The sequence below is a fragment of the Dermochelys coriacea genome, chromosome 6, assembly GCF_009764565.3.
Source record: "Dermochelys coriacea isolate rDerCor1 chromosome 6, rDerCor1.pri.v4, whole genome shotgun sequence".
NCBI lineage: Eukaryota > Metazoa > Chordata > Testudines > Dermochelyidae > Dermochelys > Dermochelys coriacea.
Genome location: NC_050073.1, coordinates 96,634,759 through 96,659,233, shown reverse-complemented (window position 1 = coordinate 96,659,233; position 24,475 = coordinate 96,634,759). Strand labels below are relative to the sequence as shown.

General features: G+C 41.7%; 1 protein-coding gene across 5 annotated transcripts in view; it reads right to left on the bottom strand.

The window, feature by feature from the left end:
- Window positions 1-24,475, bottom strand: part of TDP1 (tyrosyl-DNA phosphodiesterase 1) — a 131,143-nt gene that overhangs the window by 51,744 nt on the left and 54,924 nt on the right. The window contains exon 14 of one of the 5 annotated variants that reach the window (XM_043517811.1): window positions 3,469-3,530. The exons of 3 other annotated variants lie outside the window; for them this stretch is intronic. In XM_043517811.1, coding sequence (XP_043373746.1) covers window positions 3,500-3,530 — 31 coding nt within the window. In that variant the 3' untranslated portion in view covers window positions 3,469-3,499. Of the gene's footprint in view, window positions 1-3,468; window positions 3,531-11,974; window positions 12,609-24,475 lie in introns of those variants that run through there. One more of the 5 variants, XM_043517810.1, reaches the window with a different exon arrangement.

Here is a 24,475-nt window from a genome sequence, read left to right as displayed (position 1 = left end):
AAAAAGCACTATTCACTATTGTGTTAAGATAATGCATAGAAAATGAGCCCAAAGGTAAATGTTTGAAAAAGCTAAACCCTTTTTTTCAGAATGGAAACGGATTTGTAACTTAACTACTGCAACAAAAATATCCAAATAGTCTGGTTGGCTAATATTTTCAGCCTGAAACTATCCCAAGATTTTGAAACCAAGAGGAGGAAAGAGTCAATTGAGAGTGAAGTTAAGGTCTAAAGAGGATTGATATGGGAAGGAGAAGAAAAAACAAAATAAATGGAGGCATCTGGAAGAAAAGAACAGTTAAAAAAACAAACTAAGATTAATATTTTTGACAAAATTCCTAAGCTTATGCTATTGACTATTTTCCCCTCTACAGACACCACTCATCCAGCATCCCCTTCCAAACCTTACATCCACTTAAGGTTGGATATCAGCACAGGCAGAAATCAACACTTTGCAATGACATGAATGGCAGGGGTGGGCTAAAAGTAAGGCCGACAGACCCGAGATCTATTTCATCAGCTCCATGTCAGCCCTACTGTCCATCAACCTAGGGAACAGACAAGCGAAAACTGATTCATGACCAAGGAATCCCAAATTCCCAAGTTCAGCTATCAGTTTTTACTATAATTGTCAAGAAGTAGACAAAGATACATGGAATTTGGGATGAAAGAGCAGCTGTTGTTCACGTAGTCCATTCCTCATGATGAAGAGGCTGCATCTGACTATTCAGCAGGTACATCCGGCCAACCCTTCCAGTAGCATCAGTGTTCAAAGCTTAATAGTTTGACCTTGTTCCCAGACTACTCCACTGGGCAGCACAGTATGGGGAGAAGGTGACCAGCCCTCTGTGGAGAAAGAAGTGGTTCAGGACTATTTAGAAAAGCTGGACGACCACAAGTCCATGAGGCCGGATGCACTGCATCCGAAGGTGCTAAAGGAGTTGGCGGATGTGATTGCAGAGCCATTGGCCATTATCTTTAAAAATGCATGGTGATCTGGGGAGGTCCCAGATGACTGGAAAAAGGCTAATGTAGTGCTCATCTTTAAAAAAAGGGAAGGAGGAGGATCTGGGGAATGACAGGCCAGTCAGCCTCACCTCAGTCCCTGGAAAAATCATGGAGCAGGTCCTCAAGGAATCAATTTTGAAGCACTTAGAGGAGAGGAAAGTGATCGGGAACAGTCAGCATGGATTCACCAAAGGTAAGTCATGCCTGACTAACCTAATTGCCTTCTATGACCAGATAACTGGCGCTGTGGATGAGGGGAAAGCAGTGGATGTGTTATTCCTTGACTTTAGCAAAGCATTTGATACGATCTCCCACAGTATTCTTGCCAGCAAGTTAAAGAAGTATGGGCTGGATGAATGGATATAAGGTGGCTAGAAAGCTGGCTAGATTGTCGGGCTCAACAGGTAGTGATCAATGGCTCCATGTCTAGCTAGGAGCTGGTATCAAGCGGAGTGGCCCAAGGGTCGGTCCTGGGGCCGTTTTTGTTCAATATCTTTAATGATCTGGAGGATGGCATGGATTGCAAGTTTGCAGATGACACTAAACTGGGAGGAGTGGTAGATACGCTGGAGGGTAGGGATAGGATACAAAGGAACCTCTACAAACTAGAGGATTGGGCCAAAAGAAATCTGATGAGGTTCAACAAGGACACGTGCAGAGTCCTGCACATAGGACGGAAGAATCCTATGCACTGCTACAGACTAGGGACCGAGCAGCTAGGCAGCAGTTCTGCAAAAAAAGAACCTAGGTGTTGCAGGGGATGAGAAGCTGGATATGAGTCAACAGCGTACCCTTGTTGCCAAAAAGGCTAAGGGCATTTTGGGCTGTCTCAGTAGGAGCATTGCCAGAAGGTGGAGGGACATGATCGTTCCCCTCTATTCAACACTGGTGAGGCCTCATCTGGAGTACTGTGTCCAGTTTTGGGCCCCACACTGCAAGAAGGATGTGGAAAAATTGGAAAGAGTCCAGCAGAGGGCAACAAAAATGATTAGGGGGCTGGAGCCCTTATGGGGAAAGGCTGAGGGAACTGGGATTATTTAGTCTGCAGAAGAGAAGAATGAGGGGGGATTTGATAGCTGCTTTCAACTACTTGAAAGGAGGTTTCAAAGAGGATGGATCTAGACTGTTCTCAGTGGTAGCAGATGACAAAACAAGGAGTCATGGTCTCAAGTTGCAGTGGGGGAGGTTTAGGTTGGATATTATGAAAAACTTTTTCACTAGGAGGGTGGTGAAGCACTGGATTGTGTTATCTAGGGAGGTGGTGGAATCTCCTTCCTTAGAGGTTTTCAAGGTCAGGCTTGACAAAGCCCTAGCTGAGATGATTTAGTTGGGGATTGGTCCTGCTTTGAGCAGGGGGTTGGACTAGATGACCTTCTGAGGTCCCTTCCAACCCTGATATTCTATGATTCTATGTTCAATATTTTCTTTTTCTCTAAACAGCAAGCCTTACACCTCAGCTTCCCTGTTAGACAATGACAGCCGACAAATTTCGTAAGTGATCTCTGCCAAGACTTCTCCCCCCCACCCCCAATTTTGACCCAAGTTTGAAAGTTACTTCTGTTAACAGAGAGGAAAATCATAGAATGATGCCCAGTTTAAACTACAGTAGGGAAAAAATGAGAATGCGTCTCTAGTAAATCTTTTGAACTACCGGTTTGAGTTTATAATCGACACTCAGTTTGACTATTAGTTTATACTATCGAGAGTGAATAGAGTTGAATATGCTGATTTTCCATAGGGATCTCTTGCTAAGGAGAGGATCTCATCAGGAGAAAGCACAACATACAATAGTATCAAGCAACTCCATAGCGTTAGCTAATATTAGCTTGTATCATTGCTGACACACACACGTCCTCAATATTTCACATATAAATTCTGTTCTAGTTAAAAAGAGTATACTATTTTGAATTTCAGACCAGAACTAAATCACTGTCTCTCTGCAGCTGTGACTTTCAGCAGCATTCTTTGAAATACACCAAGTTTTCACTAAAATATTGGATCTTCAGTGGAGACCTACATACTGGCTAACATTTCTCAGTTTTACTGACCACCATATTCTTTACGTAAACTTTTTTAAAATTGCCCTTTGAGCATACTATTTAAATCAGGCCAAGCTGAACAAATATTAATACCCTCCTCCCCAAATACAACACCCGCCACCAAAAAAACATCAAAAATACATTTGTGTGGAGACTTGGGGCCTGGAATATTAAACTCCGAGCAATGAAATCACAAATGACAATATTTGGACATGACTAGCTATTAGCAACTCAGCATGTACACAGCCCAATGCGCTGAAGAGATATACTCTTCAAACGAAACAAATACAGATTTCATCTACTTGACATATTAATATTCCCAAAGACTTTGATCATGGTACTGAATAACACATCATGATTTCTTATTTGTTACCCTAATGTGCTCCTTTCAACTTACTTTTATTCATAAAACTACTTTCTACCTTATCTTAATTGATCCAGTCCCTGGGATGACTACCCTCTGTGTAGCAAAACAAGAAATTTTCTACAAGAAGATTTAAAAAGAGGCTATAATTTCAATGGATAATAGTAATATTTATATTAAAGATTTAAATATTCACAGTTGCTTAAATCCCATAATTGTGCATTTTTTCAATTTTTATCTTAATTTTCACTGTTGCAGGAAATTATGGTGAGAGGCCTGACAACTTTTTCCATGACAGTGGATGCTGAGATTCAAAAAGTTAAAGCTTTATCACCATTAAGACAAAAATCGTCAACATCAAAATATTGGGGCTGTCAAGTGATTAAAAAAATTAATCGCAATTAATCTTGTTGTTAAATAGAATACATTTTATTTAAATATTTTTGGATGTTTTCTACATTTTCAAATATATTTCAAATTATAGGATTATGATTTCAATTACAACACAGAAACAAAGTGTACAGTGCTCACTATTTTTGATTACAAATATTTACACTGTAAAAAAGAAAGTATTTTTTCAATTCACCTAATACAAGTACAGTAATGCAATCTCTATCATGAAATTTGAACTTACAAATGTAGAATTATCTACAAAAAAATAACTGCAGTCAAAAACAAAACAATCTAAAACTTTAGAGCTGACAAGTCCACTCAGTCCTCCTCCTTCTTCAGCCAATTGTAAGACCAATAACTGTGTTTAAATTTGCAGGAGATAATGCTGCCCACTTCTCGTTTACAACGTCACCTGAAAGCGAGAACAGGCATTCGCATGGCGCTGTTGTAGCTGGCATCACAAGATATTTACGTGCCAGATGCAGTAAAGATTAATATGTCCCTTCATGCGTCAACCGCCATTCCAGAGGACGTGTCCACCACCATTCCAGAGGACATGCGTCCATGCTGATGACGAGCTCTGTTCGATCATGATCCAAAGGAGTGCGGCCAGATGCATGTTCATTTGCATCATGTGAGTCAGATGCCACCAGCAGAGATTGATTTTCTTTTTTGGTAGTACACGTTCTGTGGTTTCCTCATCAAAGTATTGCTCTTTTAAGAGTTCTGAAAGCATGCTCCGCACTTCATCCCTCTCAGATTTTGGAAGACGCTTCAGATTCTTAAACCTTGGGTCGAGTACTGTAGCTATCCTTAGAAATCTCACATTGGTACCTTCTTTGCGTTTTGTCAAGTCTGCCATGAAAGTGTTCTTAAAATGAACTACGTGTACTGGGTCATCATCAGAGTCTGGTATAATATGAAATATGTGGCAGAATTCAGGTAAAACAATGAAGGAGACATACAATTCTCCCACAAGGAGCTCTGTCACAAATTTAATTAATTAATGCATTAAAAAAAAAACAACCGAGCGTCATCAGCATGGAAACACGTCTTCTGTAATGGTGGCCGAAGCACAAAGGGGCATACGAATGTTTATCATACCTGGCATGTAAATACCTTGCAATGCTGGCTACAAAAATGCCATGTGAACACCCGTTCTCACTTTCAGGTGACATTGTAAACAAGAAGCGGGCAGCATTATCTCCTGCAAATGTAAAGAAACTTGTTGGTCTTACAATTGGCTGAAGAAGAAGGAGGACTGAGTGGACTTGTCAGCTCTAAAGTTTTAGATTGTTTTGTTTTTGACTGCAGTCTTGTAACCAAAAAAACCCGACATTTGTAAGTTGCACTTTCACGATAAAGAGATTGCACTACAGTACTTTTATGAGGTGAACTGAAAAATACTATTTTTTAATCATTTTTACAGTGCAAATATTTGTAATACAAACAGTAATATAAAGTGAGCACTGTACACTTGGTATTCTGTGTTGTAATTGAAATCAATATATTTGAAAATGTAGACAAACACCCAAAGATATTTAAGAGATTTCAATTGGTATTCTATTGTTGAACAGTGCAATTAAAACTCCGATTAATCGTGATTAATTTTTAATCATGGTTATTTTTTTTGAATTAATTCACATGAGTTAACTGATTGACAGCCCTACAAAAATATACAAAGCAAATCAATAAAGCAAACTCTAGTAAGTTCAAGCAGTATTTCTCTTACTTAACATGTTTTTGTAAATTTTGAATATCAATGGACTTTTGTGGATTTGTGCATGCACACTGAAATTGATATTTACCAATAAAATCTAATTATTCCAAGCCTGCCTATTGTTTCTCCTCCAAAGGAGGCAAAAGTTAAATGAAAGCTACAATTAAATAAGATATTTCCAAAATTAGTCTATTTTTTCTACTTTTTCCAGGGGTCTGTTGCATAAGAGAATGGTCAAAGCTCACACAGCATTTGAGGTTGCAAGTTTGCTTCCATGGACTTTTTTAAAAAATAATAATAATAATAATAATAATAATAAATAATAAAAGCAATGGTTAAGAGGTTAAGTGATCCATTTTACTGTTTGCAGAAAAATTCTTACACTATGCAGCATTGCCAAAGCTAGCCAGCCAAAAATAAGTCATGGCTCAAAAAAAATCATTAGTTTTTTTAGCCAATCATGAGATTTTTTTTTAAATAGATTTTTAGGTTGTTTTTGTTTTCCCGAGTCTTCAGAATAACTTGAAATCACCATCTTAGTGTTTCTCCATAACCATAAGGGATAGAAACTTTTTAAAAAATCGTCCTACCTCTCCTGACACACACACAACCACACCCAAAGCAAACACTATCAAATCCCTCTACTCCAGCTTCTAAGGTGAGAAGGAAAATAACTTGAGACTCAATAAAATCTCAAGAGTTAGCAGCACTGAAATTTTTTTCCTACTAAGATTATATTTTTAATCAGACATATTGGAAAGTTGACTCTCTTGAAATTAGCCAATTTAAGAAAATTCATAGACAGCATCCCATTAAACCTGTTCTCAAAATTATCCTAAGCTGCTCAGCCAGAGATTTATTAGTATAAACAAATAAACCAAACTGGTTTAGATTTGCTTAGAATCTGTTCTCATCAATGTCAATGAGATTTATCTCTGAAATCAATGGGAACAGAATTAGGGCAATGCCAAGTGCTTCTGAAAAATCCTATCCCCCATTTCCAAAGAACATGCACTCAAACCGGGACGGAATTTTGACACTACTGATTAGCAACTGTCCAAAAGATTGAACTGACATACACAAACACAGATTTGGAAACACTGATGACATCGGGGAAGCATACATACAATTGTATCCTATGCTAGGACCGGAAAATCCTTTGCCTCCTTTGATGATGACCAGAAAAGCTATTCTCTTATATATACAAATGAATTTCTCTAGTTTTAGAATCAGTTTCTTTAATTGGATACATTCTCTCTGGACGTTGGCTGGAGTAGAAGCTTTGCTATCTATTGCTCTGCAAGGGCAAAAGACACTAATGATCTATTATTTTGCTTTCCAAATTTAACAATAGTCACAGAAAAAATAAAAGGGGCATCATGACTGGAAATCTGAAAGAGGCATTAAAGAGGAAGAAACTCCCATCCGTGAGTTGGTATTTGAGATTGTTTCTATACCTTCTAGTCCCTACCTTCTGTATTTGACAGACCTCAAAAAAAGAGCACCTTGTAGTACAGGCTAATTTATAGCTCAAAAAGTCTTTTTCCTCATTACAAATTTATACCAATCAATAGTTTTTGTTTGTTTTTAATAAAAATGAGAAGTTAAAAGCTACAAGACTTTGGGTACATATAGTAAAAGTAGAAATCACTTTGATGCCACTCCAGTAAAGATTTTTTTTTTTTAAATAAGACAGTTACCAATCAGCTGCTGCTTTAGTGCTTCAGCTGAAAGCAAGTGATCCTATAAAACAGTAGCTTGCTGACAGTTTCGGAACAGCAGGTGAAGATCTGGAATAAAACACACAGCAGCAGGGAAGAAATTCTAGGGGGTAGGGGACATATCACAATTTAAAAAAAAAAAAAAAAAAAAGGAAAATTGCAACCATGGAAACAACTCAACCGAAATGTCTAAGAGGCAAAGCAAGAATTGGACATTTGCACTTTTATGTGCTTGTGTGACTAAATCTTTAATTTAATTTTAAAGCCGTGTTGAGCATTAGCATTTAGAGTATGGGACATGGTGTCAGGATATTAGATCTGCCATCGGTATGGCATGACCTCAGGTAAATCTCACTCTGCTTAATTTACCCATTGGTGAAATGAGAATACCACTACAGGAATGTTATAAGGATCTTTATAAATCACCAAGTATTACTAGTTTCAGAGTAGCAGCTGTGTTAGTCTGTATTCGCAAAAAGAAAAGGAGTACTTGTGGCACCTTAGAGACTAACAAATTTATTAGAGCATAAGCTTTCGTGGGCTACAGCTCACTTCATCGGATGCATTGAGTGGAAAAAAAATGCATCCAATGAAGTGAGCTATAGCTCACGAAAGCTTATGCTCAAATAAATGTGTTAGTCTCTAAGGTGCCACAAGTACTCCTTTTCTTTTTGCAAGTATTACTAATGCAAGTTACTGCTCCTGTATCTACTGGAGCTACAACCAGTTGCATGTGTCTTAAATCCCCGAGTGGCATAAAATTATTCCAGCTCCTATGTCTAATTAAATTTTTGCAGAATTTAAGATTTCATTTTCACAGCCTTCCCCCGCAGTGGTGCTTTTATTTAGTGTAGACCAGGGGTTGGCAACCTATGGCACATGTGCCAAAGATGGCACACGAGCCAATTTTTAACGTCAGGCTGCTGTCTATAGCAGTGCGTCATTAAAAATCCTGCCTGGCCTGGCCCGCTCTTCTCTGCCGCCTGCTCTCTCCTTGCAGGGCAGGCAAGCTTCCCCCTCTCCCCACCTCTTTCCCCAGCCTGCTTGGTTCCTGTCCCTCCTCCTCTCCCTCCGTGCTGCCGATCAGCTGATGGCCCTTGCTGAGGAGGAGGAGGAGGAAAAGCGAAGCCGCAGCACGCTTTCTGCTCTGGGAACCTTGGGGAAGAGGGTGGAATTAGCGTATCCCCTCCAGCCCCCTGCCGTGAACCGCTCAGGGCAGGGGGCTGGAACAACCCAGCTCACACACCCAGCCCTCTGCCCTGAGCCCTGCACCCTCCTCTCACACATCCAGCCCTCTGCCCTGACCCCTGCACCCCCCACACACTCCAGCCCTGTGCCCTGACCCCTGCACCCCCCCAACTCCGGCACCCCCCACACTTACCCAGCCCCCTGCCCGGACTCCTGCACCCTCCTCACACACCCCCACACCTCATGCCCTGACTCTTGCACCCCCCCACATCCCCACCCCCACCCTGAGCACCAAACAGGAGCTCCTGCGCGCGTGCGCGCGCACGCACGCACACACACCTGCACCCCTTCCACCAAATGGGAGCTGCCCAGGTAAGCGCTCCACTCCCAAACCTCCTGCCCCAACCCTGAGCCCCCTCCCTCATTCTAGCTCCTGGCCAGACCTTGCACCCCAACCCCTAGCCTGCTCCTTCACCCCCAGCCCTGTGCTCAGGGTACTCAAGAGTACTCAGCTCAGTGCAGAGAGAGAGAGAGAGAGAGAGAGAGAGAGGGGAAGAGAATGGCTAGAACCAGGGAGAAGGTAGGTACCTACTCTATGTGGACAGGGCGGGGACCGCAGACCGGCAGCAGGCTGAACGGGGCCAGCAGCCGGGACCCTAGCTGGCAGGAGCCGGTGGACAGAACCCCAGACCGACAGCAGGCTGAGCTGCTCAGCCCACTGCTGGTGTGGGGTCCTGGCTGCCGGCTCTGCTGAGCCCACTGCCGGCCTAGGTGAACGGAACCCCAGGCTGGCAGTGGGCTGAGCGGGCCAGCGGTGCAAGATCAGCATTTTAATTTAATTTTAAATGAAGCTTCTTAAACATTTTGAAAACAGTGTTTACATACGACAATAGTTTAGTTATATAATATATAGACTTATAGAGACTGTCTAAAAAACGTTAAAATGTATTACTGGCATGCAAAACCTTAAAGTAAAGTAAATAAATGAAGACTCTGCAAACCACTTCTAAAAGGCTGCCAACCCCTGGTGTAGACAGTTCAAATCTACAGCTATATTAACTCAGACAACAGCAATTACAGATAGGAACATCCTCCATTCATCTTTATAGGCTATTAAACGCTAGCACTGAGCAAGCCATTTTTCAGGATCAATGCACTCACAAAGAGACCGTAAGGAAAGGATTATGTCAAATGTTTTAAAAAACAGACAGAGGCAAATGGACAAAAATCTAGAGCAATGAAACAGATACATTTGAGTGGATGACAGAGCCAGGACATTATTGTTCTATTCACAATATAATGTCAAAAGAATAATCTAACATTTGAATGAACACAAACATAAAAAAAAAATCACATTTACTATTACTGTAGCGCCTTTGTCTGAAAGTTTATTACTACAGAGTGTATTCAAATAGAAACTGCTAAAACACTGTTAAATTGTTAAAAGCAAGAAGTAAAACTTAGAAAATGACTAACTGTCTCCTGGTGGAATGAGGAAAAAAATTACTATGTAATTAATTTATCATAATATATAAAAACAAGGGGGCAAAATTAAAGTTGCATGAGCAACTATAAATCTGGCATTTCCTAACTTTTGACTCTCATAACCAGGATAGGCTTTTACCAAAAGCATTTCTCTTTGTTGAATGTGGAAGCGGGGCTTTTTGACCATCTGAGGAGTTCTTAAAGAACACGCAATTTACATTTTTTTTTCTGTTTAATTATTTTTCCTTCTAAATCAATTTCACTCTGTTTTCCTCAGTTTTGGAAAATTAGCCCTTTTGAAACACAACATATCTATATCTGGTTAGTACTGCCTCTGTTCACCTATACTGAATGTAAGTCAGGTCATAACAACTGGTGCCTAGGTAAACACCAACTTCCCATTCAGTGATCAATTCTTCCCCCCCCCCCCCCCCCCACTACAATGAGGTCAAAATTAGAGCAAATGTGTCGTCTTCCCAAAGATGGGGATGGTGGTATCCTGGGGTCATGAGCTGGATTTTGGAATGGGGGGAGAGGGAAATGGTTTGGGAGAGAGATGCCCAGATCTTTGGAATGTTAGTGTTATTTTGGCATGTTGCCAACACTTCCCTGAAGTTCGCATGTGAAAAAACAGAAACCGCCATTTTAACCTGTTTACAATTCAGCAAAAGCTGAATGGAATCTTATGGGACAAGCCAAAGGCGCATCTCTCACCCAAGGACTTTTTTCCTGCTGAATATCAAAGGTCTGCTGAAAAACAATGGAACTGTTAGAGCTTCTTTCAAAAAAGAAACTGCAAGAATCTTTTATAATGGAAAGCATGAGGAAGCATTTATAAATATAGGGGTCATGACCAGCCTTCCCTATAACAGAAGTAGCACACACATTTATTGGAACTTAAAGTTAGCAACAAATCATCTCTTTTTTCAGTTTATGTGCACTTCACAGCTCTCTGTATATAGTCAGATTCATTGTCTTCCCAAGTTGTAAATTTCTATTTTGTTGAAAAAATCCTTTAAGTATCAGCGAGAGAGCAGAAAAGCACTTATAAATAACAAAACAGTCCAAACATACTATTTAAGAAGGAGACCATAAAATGGGACTTGTGAAAATTAAAAACAAAAAAAGCCCCAAGTTGACATTGTCACTTTAAACTTCACAATAAACTCTACATGGCAATCTTGTAAATTTCAGGTGGCAGGACTGATTTAACTGGCTAGCAGTACCGTCACTAACTTTTCTGAATGGCCTGCAATTTCATCCTCTGAGGTTAATATGCCAACCAGGAATGGGAAAGGCAGAAAAACAAAACAAAAAAAAAAAAACAAAACACCAAACCAGTTCTGGCACTCAGTACCAGCAATTATATAGAACTTTTAATCCATATTTTCACATTAGTTCACAGGTCTAATGCACAGTTGTTTGTAATGTATAATGAGGTAACTTGGCATTTCTGCAGATTATACCATAACCATAATCTTTTAAATAATTGTCAGGTACTGTAGTTGCCAGTTAGATTTAAATAAACTTGCTAGTACTGTCTCTCATGAATATTTAATTATGCATTTGCAATGGGTCCAACTCCTTTCTCTCACTCCTACATTCCCATAAAAACACCATGTTTTATCTTGGTAAAAATATTTGCAAGCAGCTGTACTGAAAGACTTTATTGTTTCACTTAATTCTATAGCATTCAACACCTATTTCTGCTGTGACACATACAAGAAATCAGCCTATCAAAGATGGCTAGGCAGCATGGCTGATGGGGGAACACTACTTATATTTATTTATCCTTAATCTATCAAATTTTGTTACTCTCATTTGCCCTGCGACTCTTCCCTAATGTTTGTCATATGCACTTGATGCATCTTTTATCAATCTAGATTTACGTTCTCATGCATTTGTACTGCACTCAACACAATGGGCCTCGACTAAATGCAGTCTTTCCCATGCCAATCCTCAATGTCCTTAAATAAATTTCTTCCTAATCCAAGACAGTTAGGTTGTGATATGCCCCAAAGGCAGAGGGTTTGTGTTTATACTTTTTTTTTTTAAAAACAGGTTTTTAGGAATTGAATTAAATCCTTTTGATTCACTATGTCAAACCCCAGTGCAAATTTTCCAGTGATTCATTTATCTTCAAACAAGATGCATCAGAAATAGACTGTAGCAGCACTGCCCTACTTATTTGCAGGAGACTAAGGAAAACAAGCTGGATTACAGCCATTAGGGATCAGAGATTTTTGCTTTCTGCTCTGCCATTTCTTTTCCTGAAGAGTACAGTCAATGAAAAGAATACAATTTCAAAAAGAGGAAAGTTCCGGTTTTACACAAAGCATAAAGTGTTATTTTAAACACAATCATTTACAACAAAATAATCTGTTTTGGGAAGCATTTGCAATGCCTTACAGGGGCAAATAAGTAAAGCAGATAGGACTGGGAACATGGTTTCAATGTCACATGATGCAGAAAAAAAATATAGGATGAAGAAAACTGCATTCAATAATGTTTTTCACCTCTTTTCAAAAGCCCCACAAAACCGTGTGTCCACCATCTGTCTGAGAAGCATGAATCCTGCACAACTCTGCATTATTGTGATGAGCGTTGTGAGCATAGCACACTGATCCTGCAGTATTTGCAGAGCCATCGGGGAGCTGCAGGGAAGATGAGGATTCCTTGGAGGCTAGCTTGCTGTGAGACATAGAAACAATTCAAGGCTGCGGAGGAGTGAGTGATGATTGCTGTGTGGAAGCTTGCAACACCAGACTGCTACTGATCAGTCAGGAATCAATTTGGAGCTGGGAAATCCATTGTGATACAAGTGTGCAGAGCCATTAATTGCATCCTGCTTCAAAGAACTGGGACTCTGGGCAACGTGCAGGACATAGTGGATGGTTTTGCAGCAATGGGGTTCCCGAAATGCAGTGGGGGTATAGATGCCACACATAGCCCTATTTTAGTATCAGACCACCTTGCCATAGAATAGATCAACAGAAAGGGCTACTTTTCTATGGTATTGCAAGTGCTGGTGGATCACTTGTGATGTTTAATAGTCCAAACATGGGGTGGTCAGGGAAGGTGCATGATGCATGCAACTTTAAGAACACAGGCCTGTTCAGAAATCTGCAAGCAGCGACTTTCTTTACAGACCAGAGGTTTACCACTGGGGATGTTGAAATGCCAATAGTGATCCTGGGAGACCCAGCCTCTCTCTTACTCCCATGGCTCATGAAGTTGTATACAGGCCACCTCAACAGGAGCAAGGAGTGCTTCAACTACAGGCCCAGCTGGTGCAGAATGACAGTCAAATATGCCTTTGGCCATTTGAAAGGCCGCTGGCACTATCTACTCAAGATTAGACCTCAGTGAAAAAAAATCCCAATTATAGCTGCCTGCTGTGCGCTTCATAATATCTGTGAAATAAAGGGGGAAAAGTTTCTGCTGCGGTGGAGGTGGAAAGGCTGTCTGCTGTTTTTGAGCAGCCAGATAGCAGAACTATAAGAAGAGCTCAACAGGGAGCCATGCGGCTTTGGGAGGCTTTGAAAGACCATTTGAATAGCGAGCCACAGTAATGCTGGCTTTGGTTTTTTGCACTCCAGTATGAACCTTGTAATGCTTGCTGTGTGTAGTACTATAACATTGCCAATGCACCTATTGCTATTATCCAAGAACGATGTCAGCGACAGCCAGCATATGTTGTGTGAATAAAAATGAAGACATTTATAACTGAAAGAAAGTTTATAGATACAGGGAAAAGAACTGACAAAGGGGAAAGAACAGTCATTTTCATTTCACAAATACACAGGCCTGTGAGAGACACGGTTGGTGTTGCACAACTGTGATGGTCTGTACTGTCCCCTATGGTGGAGTGGTAGGGGAAGTGCAGTGGCCCCGGACGCCACATGGAATTGAGGCAGGAAAATAGGGAGGCCATGGAATGCAGTTCTCTATGGGCTGCAGAGTGAGGGGGAAAACAGGAAATGGAATTTCACTAGGGCTTTACAAAGGGAAGAGGTCTGTACCTGGCCGCCAGGCACTGGAGTTCAAAATGGTGACCAGAGCGGTCACAGTGAGGCATTGTGAGATACCTCCTGGAGGCCACTAAAATTGACATAAGTAACGCAGTGTCTGACACTGCATTGACCTAAGTACGTTGACCTAAATGCTATGCCTCTCAGAGAGGTGGAGTTGAGTTACATCCGCAGAAATGATATTTTAGTATAGATGCTTACAGAATTAGATTGACCTAAGCTGTCTTATGTTGACCTGACTCTGTAGTGTAGACTAGGCATATGAGTCAATGAGAAAAAGGCTTTTCTTGGTATGGTAAAGGCTGTACTGGTACTTCTCCAACCCAATACATCAATCAAGCTCTTAAGAGTTGTTGCAGACTCCCTTACAGTCTAATTTTCCATAGACATTAACATAGGAACAAGTTACTAATTAAGATTCATTATTCCATTGTTGAGGATTTCTGCTGAATGCTTGGACATGCTTCCAGCAGCTCATTTTAGGCTAATTTTACAGGGAAATCAGAATACAACGCATTAGCTGAGGATTTGGTCCAATATCAGCAAGTTTCTAATGTAAAAGTTTGTACCAATTTCCACCTATTTCTTTTTAAAAAGGAGATTAAGCAAATTTAGTGCTCAGGAAAACCTCACTGACAGCACTGGAAAGCTCTTTTCTCATTGAACAAATATTTATTGTTATGCTGGAAGGTTTTAATGGAAGTACCTGAGCAGAAGCTAAGCCATGTAACCAAAGGGGTTTCCCTGGAGACTGAGTCCAAATGCATGGGCTGAGGCACTGACTAGCTGCTGCTGTAGACTTGTGTATATGTAGTAGGGTAGTCACCCCACTCCGGCCCTGAAAGGGTTAAAAGCCAGCCCTTGAAGAGGGCTGAGGATCAAGAAAAATAGATTGATTGGGAAGGCAGCCACCATTGGGGCCACGCCCAATTAGGAGACAGCTGGCCCTATAAAAGGGCTGTAAACCATCAGCTGAGTCAGTCTCTCTCTAGCTCTTGAGAAAAAAGGGTACTTGGAACAGAGCAGTGCTGGGGAGCTCCAGCCTGGCAAATCCCCAGGCTGCGGGCCTTGTCGAAGGCCAAAAAGGGTACTGGGGTTGCAAAGGTGCAGCCTGGATTCGGCAGAGGCAACAGGCCCAACCCCCACCTTTGTCAATGATGAGTGGTTTACAGACTGCAGTCTGCCCCAGTGAGCAGGGGCTGGATGATGACTGGCAGTAGCCACTGAGGCAAGGTGGGTTTAGAGGGTGGGGGTTCCCCTGGGAGGGGAGACCCAGAGCAGGAGGTACTGCAGAGGCAGAACCCCGAGGTAAAGGGCACTGGGGTCCAGGCAGGACACTGGGCCTGAGGCCGGTGAGCCACCAGACTGCAGAGGGCGCTCTGGGCTGAAATTGAGCTAATTCCCAGCAGGAGGTACCGTACTGGTGAGTCTTGCCTCATTACAGTATGGAAAAGAAACTAGAGAACCAAGTAAAAAGTAAGCAAACAACAACAGGAGAGGCAGTGGTTTGTGGTCCTATGAGGAAGCCAAGAGACAGATAGATCATCTTTTAGATAAAGTTCTCATTGAAACAGCAGACTTGGATTTCTGACTTTTTCCTGTTTGTTTCTACTGTGTTCAGAGAAACAGGATTGTCTGTGTGTACTTTCTTTTTAAACAAAACAGGATTGCACCAAAGAATGTACCCGAGTCTTATCAATTTTTCCTCCTAACCCAAGCAACCTGTCAAGACACCAAATACTGGCTAACTGCTTGGGCCATGGGGCAACATTATAAATTTATTATTTGTATTGTAGTAGTGCCTAGGAGTCCTAATCATGGACCAGAGTGACATCACTGTAATGATTTATGCTTGACTCACATTCTCAAGATTTTCTTTACATCCATAATAGTTCACAACATTTATTTTAAATTCTCAAGCACATACTCTGGTATGGGGTGAATTCCGTAGCGCACACTGCAGCACGGAATCACAGAAAGCACAAGGTCCTGATTTGGGGTCTGCAAAGACTAACTATGATGAATTCTACAACTATTTGAAGGGATAATACTCTCAAGAGGGAGACAAATTATTTAGCATTGTACACAGGTGTATTACTAGAAATCTTTGGAAGAAATTGCAAATAGGACATTTTAGGCTAAATATCAGGAAAAGCTTCCCAACAATGATACACTAGACTGTTCTAGTTTAGTACTCAACATTGCATTTTTCCTGTTTTGCTAAGAGATTTAAATTCCTCTCTTTATTTGCCAAGTGCTGCTTTAAGAAAGGATAAAATAGTATTTCAACAGGGGATCTTATTACCTAAAGGGCACATCTCAAGACCGAGAAACACATACTGAACAGTGAAAACTAAATTGTATCCACCAATTTTGATTTAGAAAAAATATAGATATATAGATTTAGACTTGTAAAACCCTCAGATCTGGCTAATTTAAGTAGCACTATTGTACTCCATTACAGTATTTAATAATGTTCAGATATTGTTCTACAGTCTATATAGTACCCAGGGGCACAGCTAATGCCCACACACAGCTTGCTGAATTTGTCCATAACTGCTTAATTAAAATTAGATAACACTACAGTGCTGCCATAACTCAATTCCTTCCACCCTTTACAAAGGCACTTCAACAGGAGTCTGAACACCGATAGATAATGCATCTTTCTCACCGATCTGAAAACTATACTAATGTTTTGCTCAGTCACATTTCTTTAGTTCCACAATATAAATCCTGCTGATTGCTAGGCAACCATAACAGTTCTACCACATGCATGCAGTCAGTTGTAAATGATAGTGTTTTCTTAGTTACAACACACACAGACAGATTTCTCATAACTTGCCTTGTTTACCAATTACCAGAGTTAGCAATGTTCAGACAAACACTCCTACATCCCAGCTTCTATTCCTACTTGATCCTGAAATGAAATCTTAGCACTGTACTTTTTAAAAAAATATTTTGCACTAATGTTGTGTTTGCTATCTGAGGATCTCAAAGCACTTTATGTATTAAGCCTCACAATACAATTCTGAGGAAGTATACCCAGTATTCAAATGGAGAAACTGCACAGATGTTAAGTGTACAGAAGTTAAATGATCTGCCCGAAGTCACAGAGCAAGTCAGTGAAAGAGCCAGGATTACATCTCAGGTGTCCTTATAGGCGACAAACTCTATTTCATTTGCTACATGATAGTGTGGGTTATAGATCCATTACTGAAGCAAAAACTCAAATAGAAAGAAGCCCTTATTGAACAACAGCATCATCATTAGCTCTTATACAATGCTTTTCATCTGTAGAACTCAAACTGCTTTACAGAAGAGGTCAGTACTGTATCATTCTCTCCATTTTACAGATGGAGAACCTGAGGCACAGAGAGATAAGACTACTTTTTTGCTTAGACACTCAAATCCACGATAAAGCCCTCCTAGGGCTACAATCATTCAAAGCTATGTTTAATTGGTTTTAAACGGTAACTAAATTATGGATCGGACAGCCAGCAGAGTAAGTTCTATTTATTGATTTCTCCTATTGCTCTCCTGGACCCCAAGAATCACTTCATCCAAATATTCATTTTTAAATAGGTCTGGTCCTGGATGGAGGACTGGTCATGCAATAGCAGACCAAATCTGTCAGATAAAAACATCCAAAGATACAGTAATTGAGTTACTGTGCTGGATGGGTCTGTGTTTGGGGCACATCAACAGACAGCCCCTAGAGGATGTGGCTTCCTGCCTGGGGGAAGAAAGTGTTTTGGAGTTAGCAGCATGAGGAGAATTGCCTCTGTACCCTCTTCCAGTAATAAATACATGTTCTGTTTACTAAGCTCCTGGGTCTTGACCTCTTTGTGCTGATCCACCAAAAAGGCGATGATGAGGTCTTGCAACACTATAATGCTAGGTTGATAGCCATAGCCTTGAGTCAGAAAGGGATAAATAGTGTCACTGCTGTAGCAAGATGAGGCCCTGAAACATAAATCCTTGTATCAGAGGCCCGGTACTAAGGCCTGAACCAAAGTAATGGTCAAGGCTTTGTTAACAAAGCAAAGTTAAGCTGTGAGCAAGAGACAGGCCCTGTCCAGAGTCTGGCAAGGAAAGGGCTGATGTTGCAAACACACACATACCTAAAAGGTACTGGACACTAAAGATATAAACATGTGCCAGGATGGTACCAAGACGACTCTGATACGAGTGCATTCCACACAGATAACAAAGAACATGCTGACCTATCCTAAAGACAGGGTCAAAAGGATATGTTGGATAGAGTTGTTTTGTTCAAACCAATATGTACCAGCTGAGAGGCGGCACCCTAACACGTAGAGGGGTCATACCTCAATAGTGATGTGTAACTTGTTTGTACCTGTGTATAAGAATGCACCCCTGAGGAATTGGCTTTGTCTGGCCTAGGGGGCAGTGGTAAATCCTGCCACTGACTGAGTCGGTCCATTGATAGGGAGCATATATGTACTAGCAGAACTGTAGACATCTAATCCAGGAAGTTAGAGACTGTGTTTCATTTGGCAATAAATCTGGCTGGGTGCCTTCATATGTTATTGGAGTCTGTAGTCATTGAGCGGTTTGCTCAAGATCTGTTGTGCCAGCTATCTGTGCAGAACTGGGACAGCACACAGGGAGAACACACGCATGGAGCCGACTGTTAACAACACTGGATAGAGCAGAGCAGCATACACAGGCGACACCTGACAACTGCCACACTTGGTTATCTTTTGAGATAGCCTGAGGAGCAATAGAAATGGTGGGAGGACATATAGCAGGTACCTTGCCTATTTTTGCAAGACGCCATTCACTATTTTACATGTGAGGTCCTGCCACATGAGCCACAGGGCACTTTATACTCAAGGGAATTCTGTGCCATACAGAAATTAATGTGTGTGCAGAATTCCCCACCCCCCTCCCCCCACAGAAATGGGCTCCAGAGATGTTGGCCACCATTAGGGGCTGCTGAACCTGGCAGAGGCCAGCTCGCAAATAGAAGACAAGGCTGTGGGGGAGGGGGAGGAGGAAACTAGAAGGTTCCCAGCAGCTGCAGTTCCCAGCAGTCCCTAAAGCAAAGAGGTGGTAGTGAGCAGAAAACTCCATGCAAGCCCGGGACTCAGCACTGGGCTGTTTCTCCCTGGCCTCTGGGAGGTAAGGGGTGCGGGTGTCGGGGAGAGAGAGTCTAACTGCACATAGGGCTGGTTGGGAGACCTGCAGATAGCTCTGAAGCAGCAGAGGCCTGATACTGGCCCCGCAAGTGTTCTAGTTACCACTTGCAACCAGGTGTTTTCTTCTGTTGTATTTCACAGACTGATTCAACTTTCCATATGACCTCTATTCCTTTCTATAGCGTCTGACAGCAGTCAGGATGCAAGACAACTTTTTTGATGACTGAACAGTCTCAGCTTTCCACTATCACTAAAATAGCTGGGAATTGATTTGTATGAGCATCTGATCTCAGAGACCAAAACCCCATATACTTGCATGAAACCTATCTGAATCCCATTCCCCTTAACCCCTTCCTTTCCAGGCACAAGACTTCAGGCCTTGTGATTTTTAGGTTGTGAGGAACCACACATGTAGTACAGGTCACTCATGTTAGCAATGCTTGTGAAATCATGTGCAGGCACGTAGAACGTCAGATGACAGTTCATAAATTATTTTTCTGATACCCTGATACCTCCTGAGTTATTATGTCCAAAGGAGGAGGCTGAGATGCCTGCTGGGACTTGGATGCCTGTGAGGAGGCCACTCTTTCAGATAAAAAGTTGCCCCTGGTTAGAAATGCAGATTCCCTGACCACAAGGGAAAATAGCCACATCTATCTTTAATCTGACTGGTGCACACTGAGGAACCATCTAGCCTTATAAAACAGAGGCCAGGGTCTTTTCTGCATTCCTCTCCCATGCTGCACTCTGTGAAGGTGAGCAAGGGAACCAGGTACTAGTTTTCTTATTCATTTATTTCCCCTTTTGGAGTTTGTCCCCACAACCCCCCTTCAGAGGGAGGAGTAAAATTGGACTCAGACTGCTGCAAATATACTTCAACTGGCAATCTTCAAAGTGCCTGGGCTTATTTGTCTTCTCTTCCCCAGGTGGGCCCCTTTTGGATCTCCAGGATGAGCTCTATCCCTTTTTATTGCATAAGATCTGTGTGTGCCACCATAGGGACCCCAGTAGGGATGAGGATGAGGAAGAGGGAGGCTGCTGTGAAATGGACCATAGGCCTCAGTCTAGCCCTGGCAATGTTCATGCTGTGTCCAGTGCCTTCCATCCACAACCCACAGGGAAGGGGAGGATACAGCTAAGTTCTGTGATCAGAGATGTGGCTGCTGGTGCAGGCTATAGGGACTCGGGCATGATCTTCCATTTATAGATTCATAGATACTAAGGTCAGAAGGGACCATTCTGATCATCTAGTCCGACCTCCTGCACAGCGCAGGCCACAGAATCTCACCCACCCACTCCTATGAAAAACCTCACCCAGGTCTGAGCTATTGAAGTCCTTAAATCATGGTTCAAAGACTTCAAGGAGCAGAGAAGCCTCCCTCAAGTCAGCCATGTCCCATGCTACAAAGGAAGGCGAAAAACCTCCACGGCCTCTCCAGTCTGCCCTGGAGGAAAATTCCTTCCCGACCCCAAATATGGCAATCAGCTAAACCCTGAGCATATGGGCAAGATTCACCAGCCAGATACCCAGGAAAGAATTTTCTATAGTAACTCAGATCCCATCCATCTAATATCCCATCTCAGGGGATTTGGCCTATTTACCCTGAATATTTAAAGATCAATTACTTACCAAAATCCCATTATCCCATCATACCATCTCCTCCATAAACTTATCGAGTAGAATCTTAAAACCAGATAGATCTTTTGCCCCCACTGCTTCCCTTGGAAGGCTATTCCAAAACTTCACTCCTCTGATGGTTAAAAACCTTTGTCTGATTTCAAGTCTAAACTTCCTGGTGGCCAGTTTATACCCATTTGTTCTTGTGTCCACATTGGTGCTGAGCTTAAATAATTCCTCTCCCTCTCCTATATTTATCCCTCTGATATATTTATAGAGAGCAATCATATCTCCCCTCAACCTTCTTTTAATTAGGCTAAACAAGCCAAGCTCCTTAAGTCTCCTTTCATAAGACAAGTTTTCCATTCCTCGGATCATCCTAGTAGCCCTTCTCTGTACCTGCTCCAGTTTGAATTCATCCTTTTTAAACATGGGAGACCAGAACTGCACACAGTATTCTAGGTGAGAACTCACCAGTGCCTTGTATAACGGTACTAAAACCTCCTTATCCCTACTGGAAATGCCTCTCCTGATGCATCCCAAAACCGCATTAGCTTTTTTCACAGCCATATCACATTGGCAGCTCATAGTCATCCTATGATCAATCAATACTCCAAGGTCCTTCTCCTCTTCTGTTACTTCTAATTGATGCGTCCCCAATTTATAACTAAAATTCTTGTTATTAATCCCTAAATGCATAACCTTACACTTCTCACTATTAAATTTCATCCTATTACTATTACTCCAGTTTACAAGGTCATCCAGATCCTCCTGTATAATAATAGCCCGATCCTTCTCCGAATTGGCAATACCTCCCAGCTTTGTATCATCTGCAAACTATTAGCACACTCCCACTTTTTGTGCCAAGGTCAGTAATAAAGAGATTAAATAAGATTGGTCCCAAAACCGATCCCTAAGGAACTCCACTGGTAACCTCCCTCCAACCTGACAGTTCGCCTTTCAGTAGGACCCGTTGCAGTCTCCCCTTTAACCAATTCCTTATCCACCTTTTGATGTTCATATTGATCCCCATCTTCTCCAATTTATCTAATAATTCCCCATGTGGCACGGTATCAAATGCCTTACTGAAATCTAGGTAAATTAGATCCACTGCATTTCCTTTATCTAAAAGATCTGTTACTTTTTCAAAAAAGGAGATTAGGTTGGTTTGGCACGATCTACCTTTTGTAAAACCATGTTGTATTTGTCCCATTTACCATTGACTTCAATGTCCTTAACTAATTTCTCCTTCAAAATTTTTTCCAGGACCTTGCATACTACAGATGTCAAACTAACTGGCCTGTAGTTACCCGGATCACTTTTTTTCCCTTTCTTAAAAATAGGAACTATATTAGCAATTCTCCAATCATTCGGTACTATTCCTGAGTTTACAGATTCATTAAAAATTCTTGCTAACGGGCTTGCAATTTCAGGTGCCAATTCCTTTAATATTCTTGGATGAAGATTATCTGGGCCCCCCGATTTAGTCCCATTAAGCTGTTTCAGTTTTGCTTCTACCTCAGATATGGCAATATCTACCTCTATATCCTCCTTCCCATTTGTCATGCTACCATTATCCCCAAGATCCTCTTTAGCCTTATTAAAGACTGAGGCAAAGTATTTGTTTAGATATTGGGCCATGCCTAGATTATCTTTAACCTCCACTCCATTCCCAGTGTTAAGCGGCCCCACTTCTTCCTTCTCAGTTTTCTTCTTATTTATATGGCTATAGAACCTTTTACTATTGGTTTTAATTCCCTTTGCAAGGTCCAACTCTACTCGACTTTTAGCCTCTCTCACTTTATCCCTACATCTTCTGACCTCAATTAGGTAGCTTTCCTTGCTGATCCCTCCCATCTTCCACTCCCTGTATGCTTTCTGCTTCTTCTTAATCACCTCTCTAAGATGCTTGCTCCTCCAGCTTGGTCTACAACTCCTTCCTATGAATTTTTTCCCTTTTCTTGGGATACAGGCTTCCAATAGCTTCTGCAGTTTTGATTTAAAGTAATCCCAGGCCTCCTCTACCTTTAGATCCATAAGTTCTTCAGTCCAATCCACTTCCCTAACTAATTTCCTTAATTTTTGAAAGTCAGCCCTTTTGAAATCAAAATCCCTAGTTGCAGATTTATTTTTGTTAATCCTTCCATTTAGTTTGAACTGAATTAGCTCATGATCACTTGAGCCAAGATTGTCCCCTACAACCATTTCTTCTATGAGGTCCTCGCTACTCACCAAAATTAAATCTAAAATGGCATCCCCTCTAGTCGGTTCAGCAACTACTTGATGAAGGAATCCATCAGCTATCGCATCTAGGAAAATCTGAGCCCTATTATTATTACTAGCACTGGTCCTCCAGTCTATATCTGGGAAGTTAAAGTCTCCCATGATCACGCAGTTTCCATTAGTATTTACTTTATTAAAGACATTAAAAAAGGGCTCTATCCATATCCAAATTAGATCCCGGAGGTCTATAGCACACCCCAAGCACTATCGTAGGAGAGGCTTTACTAGTTTTCTTCCCCAATGTAATTTTTACCCAGACGGACTCTGTCTTATCCATTGCATCGCTTCTTATTTCTTTACATTCTACCTCATCATTGATATACAATTCTACTCCACCCCCTTTACCTTTGTTTCTGTCTTTCCTAAACAGCACATACCCTTCAATACCTGTAGTCCAGTCATGACTACTATTCCACCATGTTTCTGTTATCCCTATAATATCTGGTTTCACTTCCTGCACCAGTAGCTCTAGTTCCTCCATTTTGTTACCTAGACTCCTCGCATTGGTGTACAAACATCTTAATTTTTGCTGTTTGGACTCGCTCACATTTTGTGCCCTATTAGGCACAGTCATTCTACAGCCAGTATAACCTATTAGACTAGTATCCACACCGCCCTCGCTCCTTATATACATTCTCCTACCCACGGCTGTATCCTTTCTTACTTCATCTTCTTCCCTCTCAATGCTAAAATCTGGCGTGGAGATTTTCTGGACATCTCCCATCCATCTCCCCCCAATTCCTAGTTTAAAGCTCTTTTTATCAGTTGTGCCAGCCTCGATCCTAGAAGTCTATTTCCTTCCCTACTCAGATGAAGTCCATCCTGAGAGAACTGACCTCTGTCCGTGAATGCCTCCCAGTGGCCATACATCCCAAAGCCCTCCTTATAGCACCACTGCCTAAGCCATCTGTTGACAGTCATAATCTTGTCAGACCTTTGTTGCCCTTCTCTAGGAACAGGAAGGATCCCGCTAAAGATCACCTGAGCCTCAATTTCCTTAAGCGTCTTCCCCAGCCTAGCATAGTCTCCCTTAATACTTTCCAGCGAGAATCTAGCCGTATCATTTGTTCCCACATGAAGGATAATTAGGGGATTCTTTCCCGCTCCCTTTAGGATCCTTTTCAACCTCAGGTCTACATCCTGTATCCTAGCACCTGGAAGACAGCACACCCTTCTATTCTCAGGATCAGCTCTAGTTACAGGCCTGTCTATTCTTCTCAATAAAGAGTCCCCGATCACATAGACCTGCCTTTTCCTGGTGACAGTGCTATTCTCCAGTCTCTCCCCTGTTCCCTCTGGCTGCAAGTTCTTTCCATTCCTATTTTCCCTTACAATCTTCTTCAACCCATCCTGTATCCTCCTGGGGCTCATATTTGGTGTAGTCTCCCTTGACTCTCCCCCTTTCCTCTATAGGACTAGCCTCTCTTTTCTTCCTTACCCTTCCACCTTCAACAAGTACCTGCT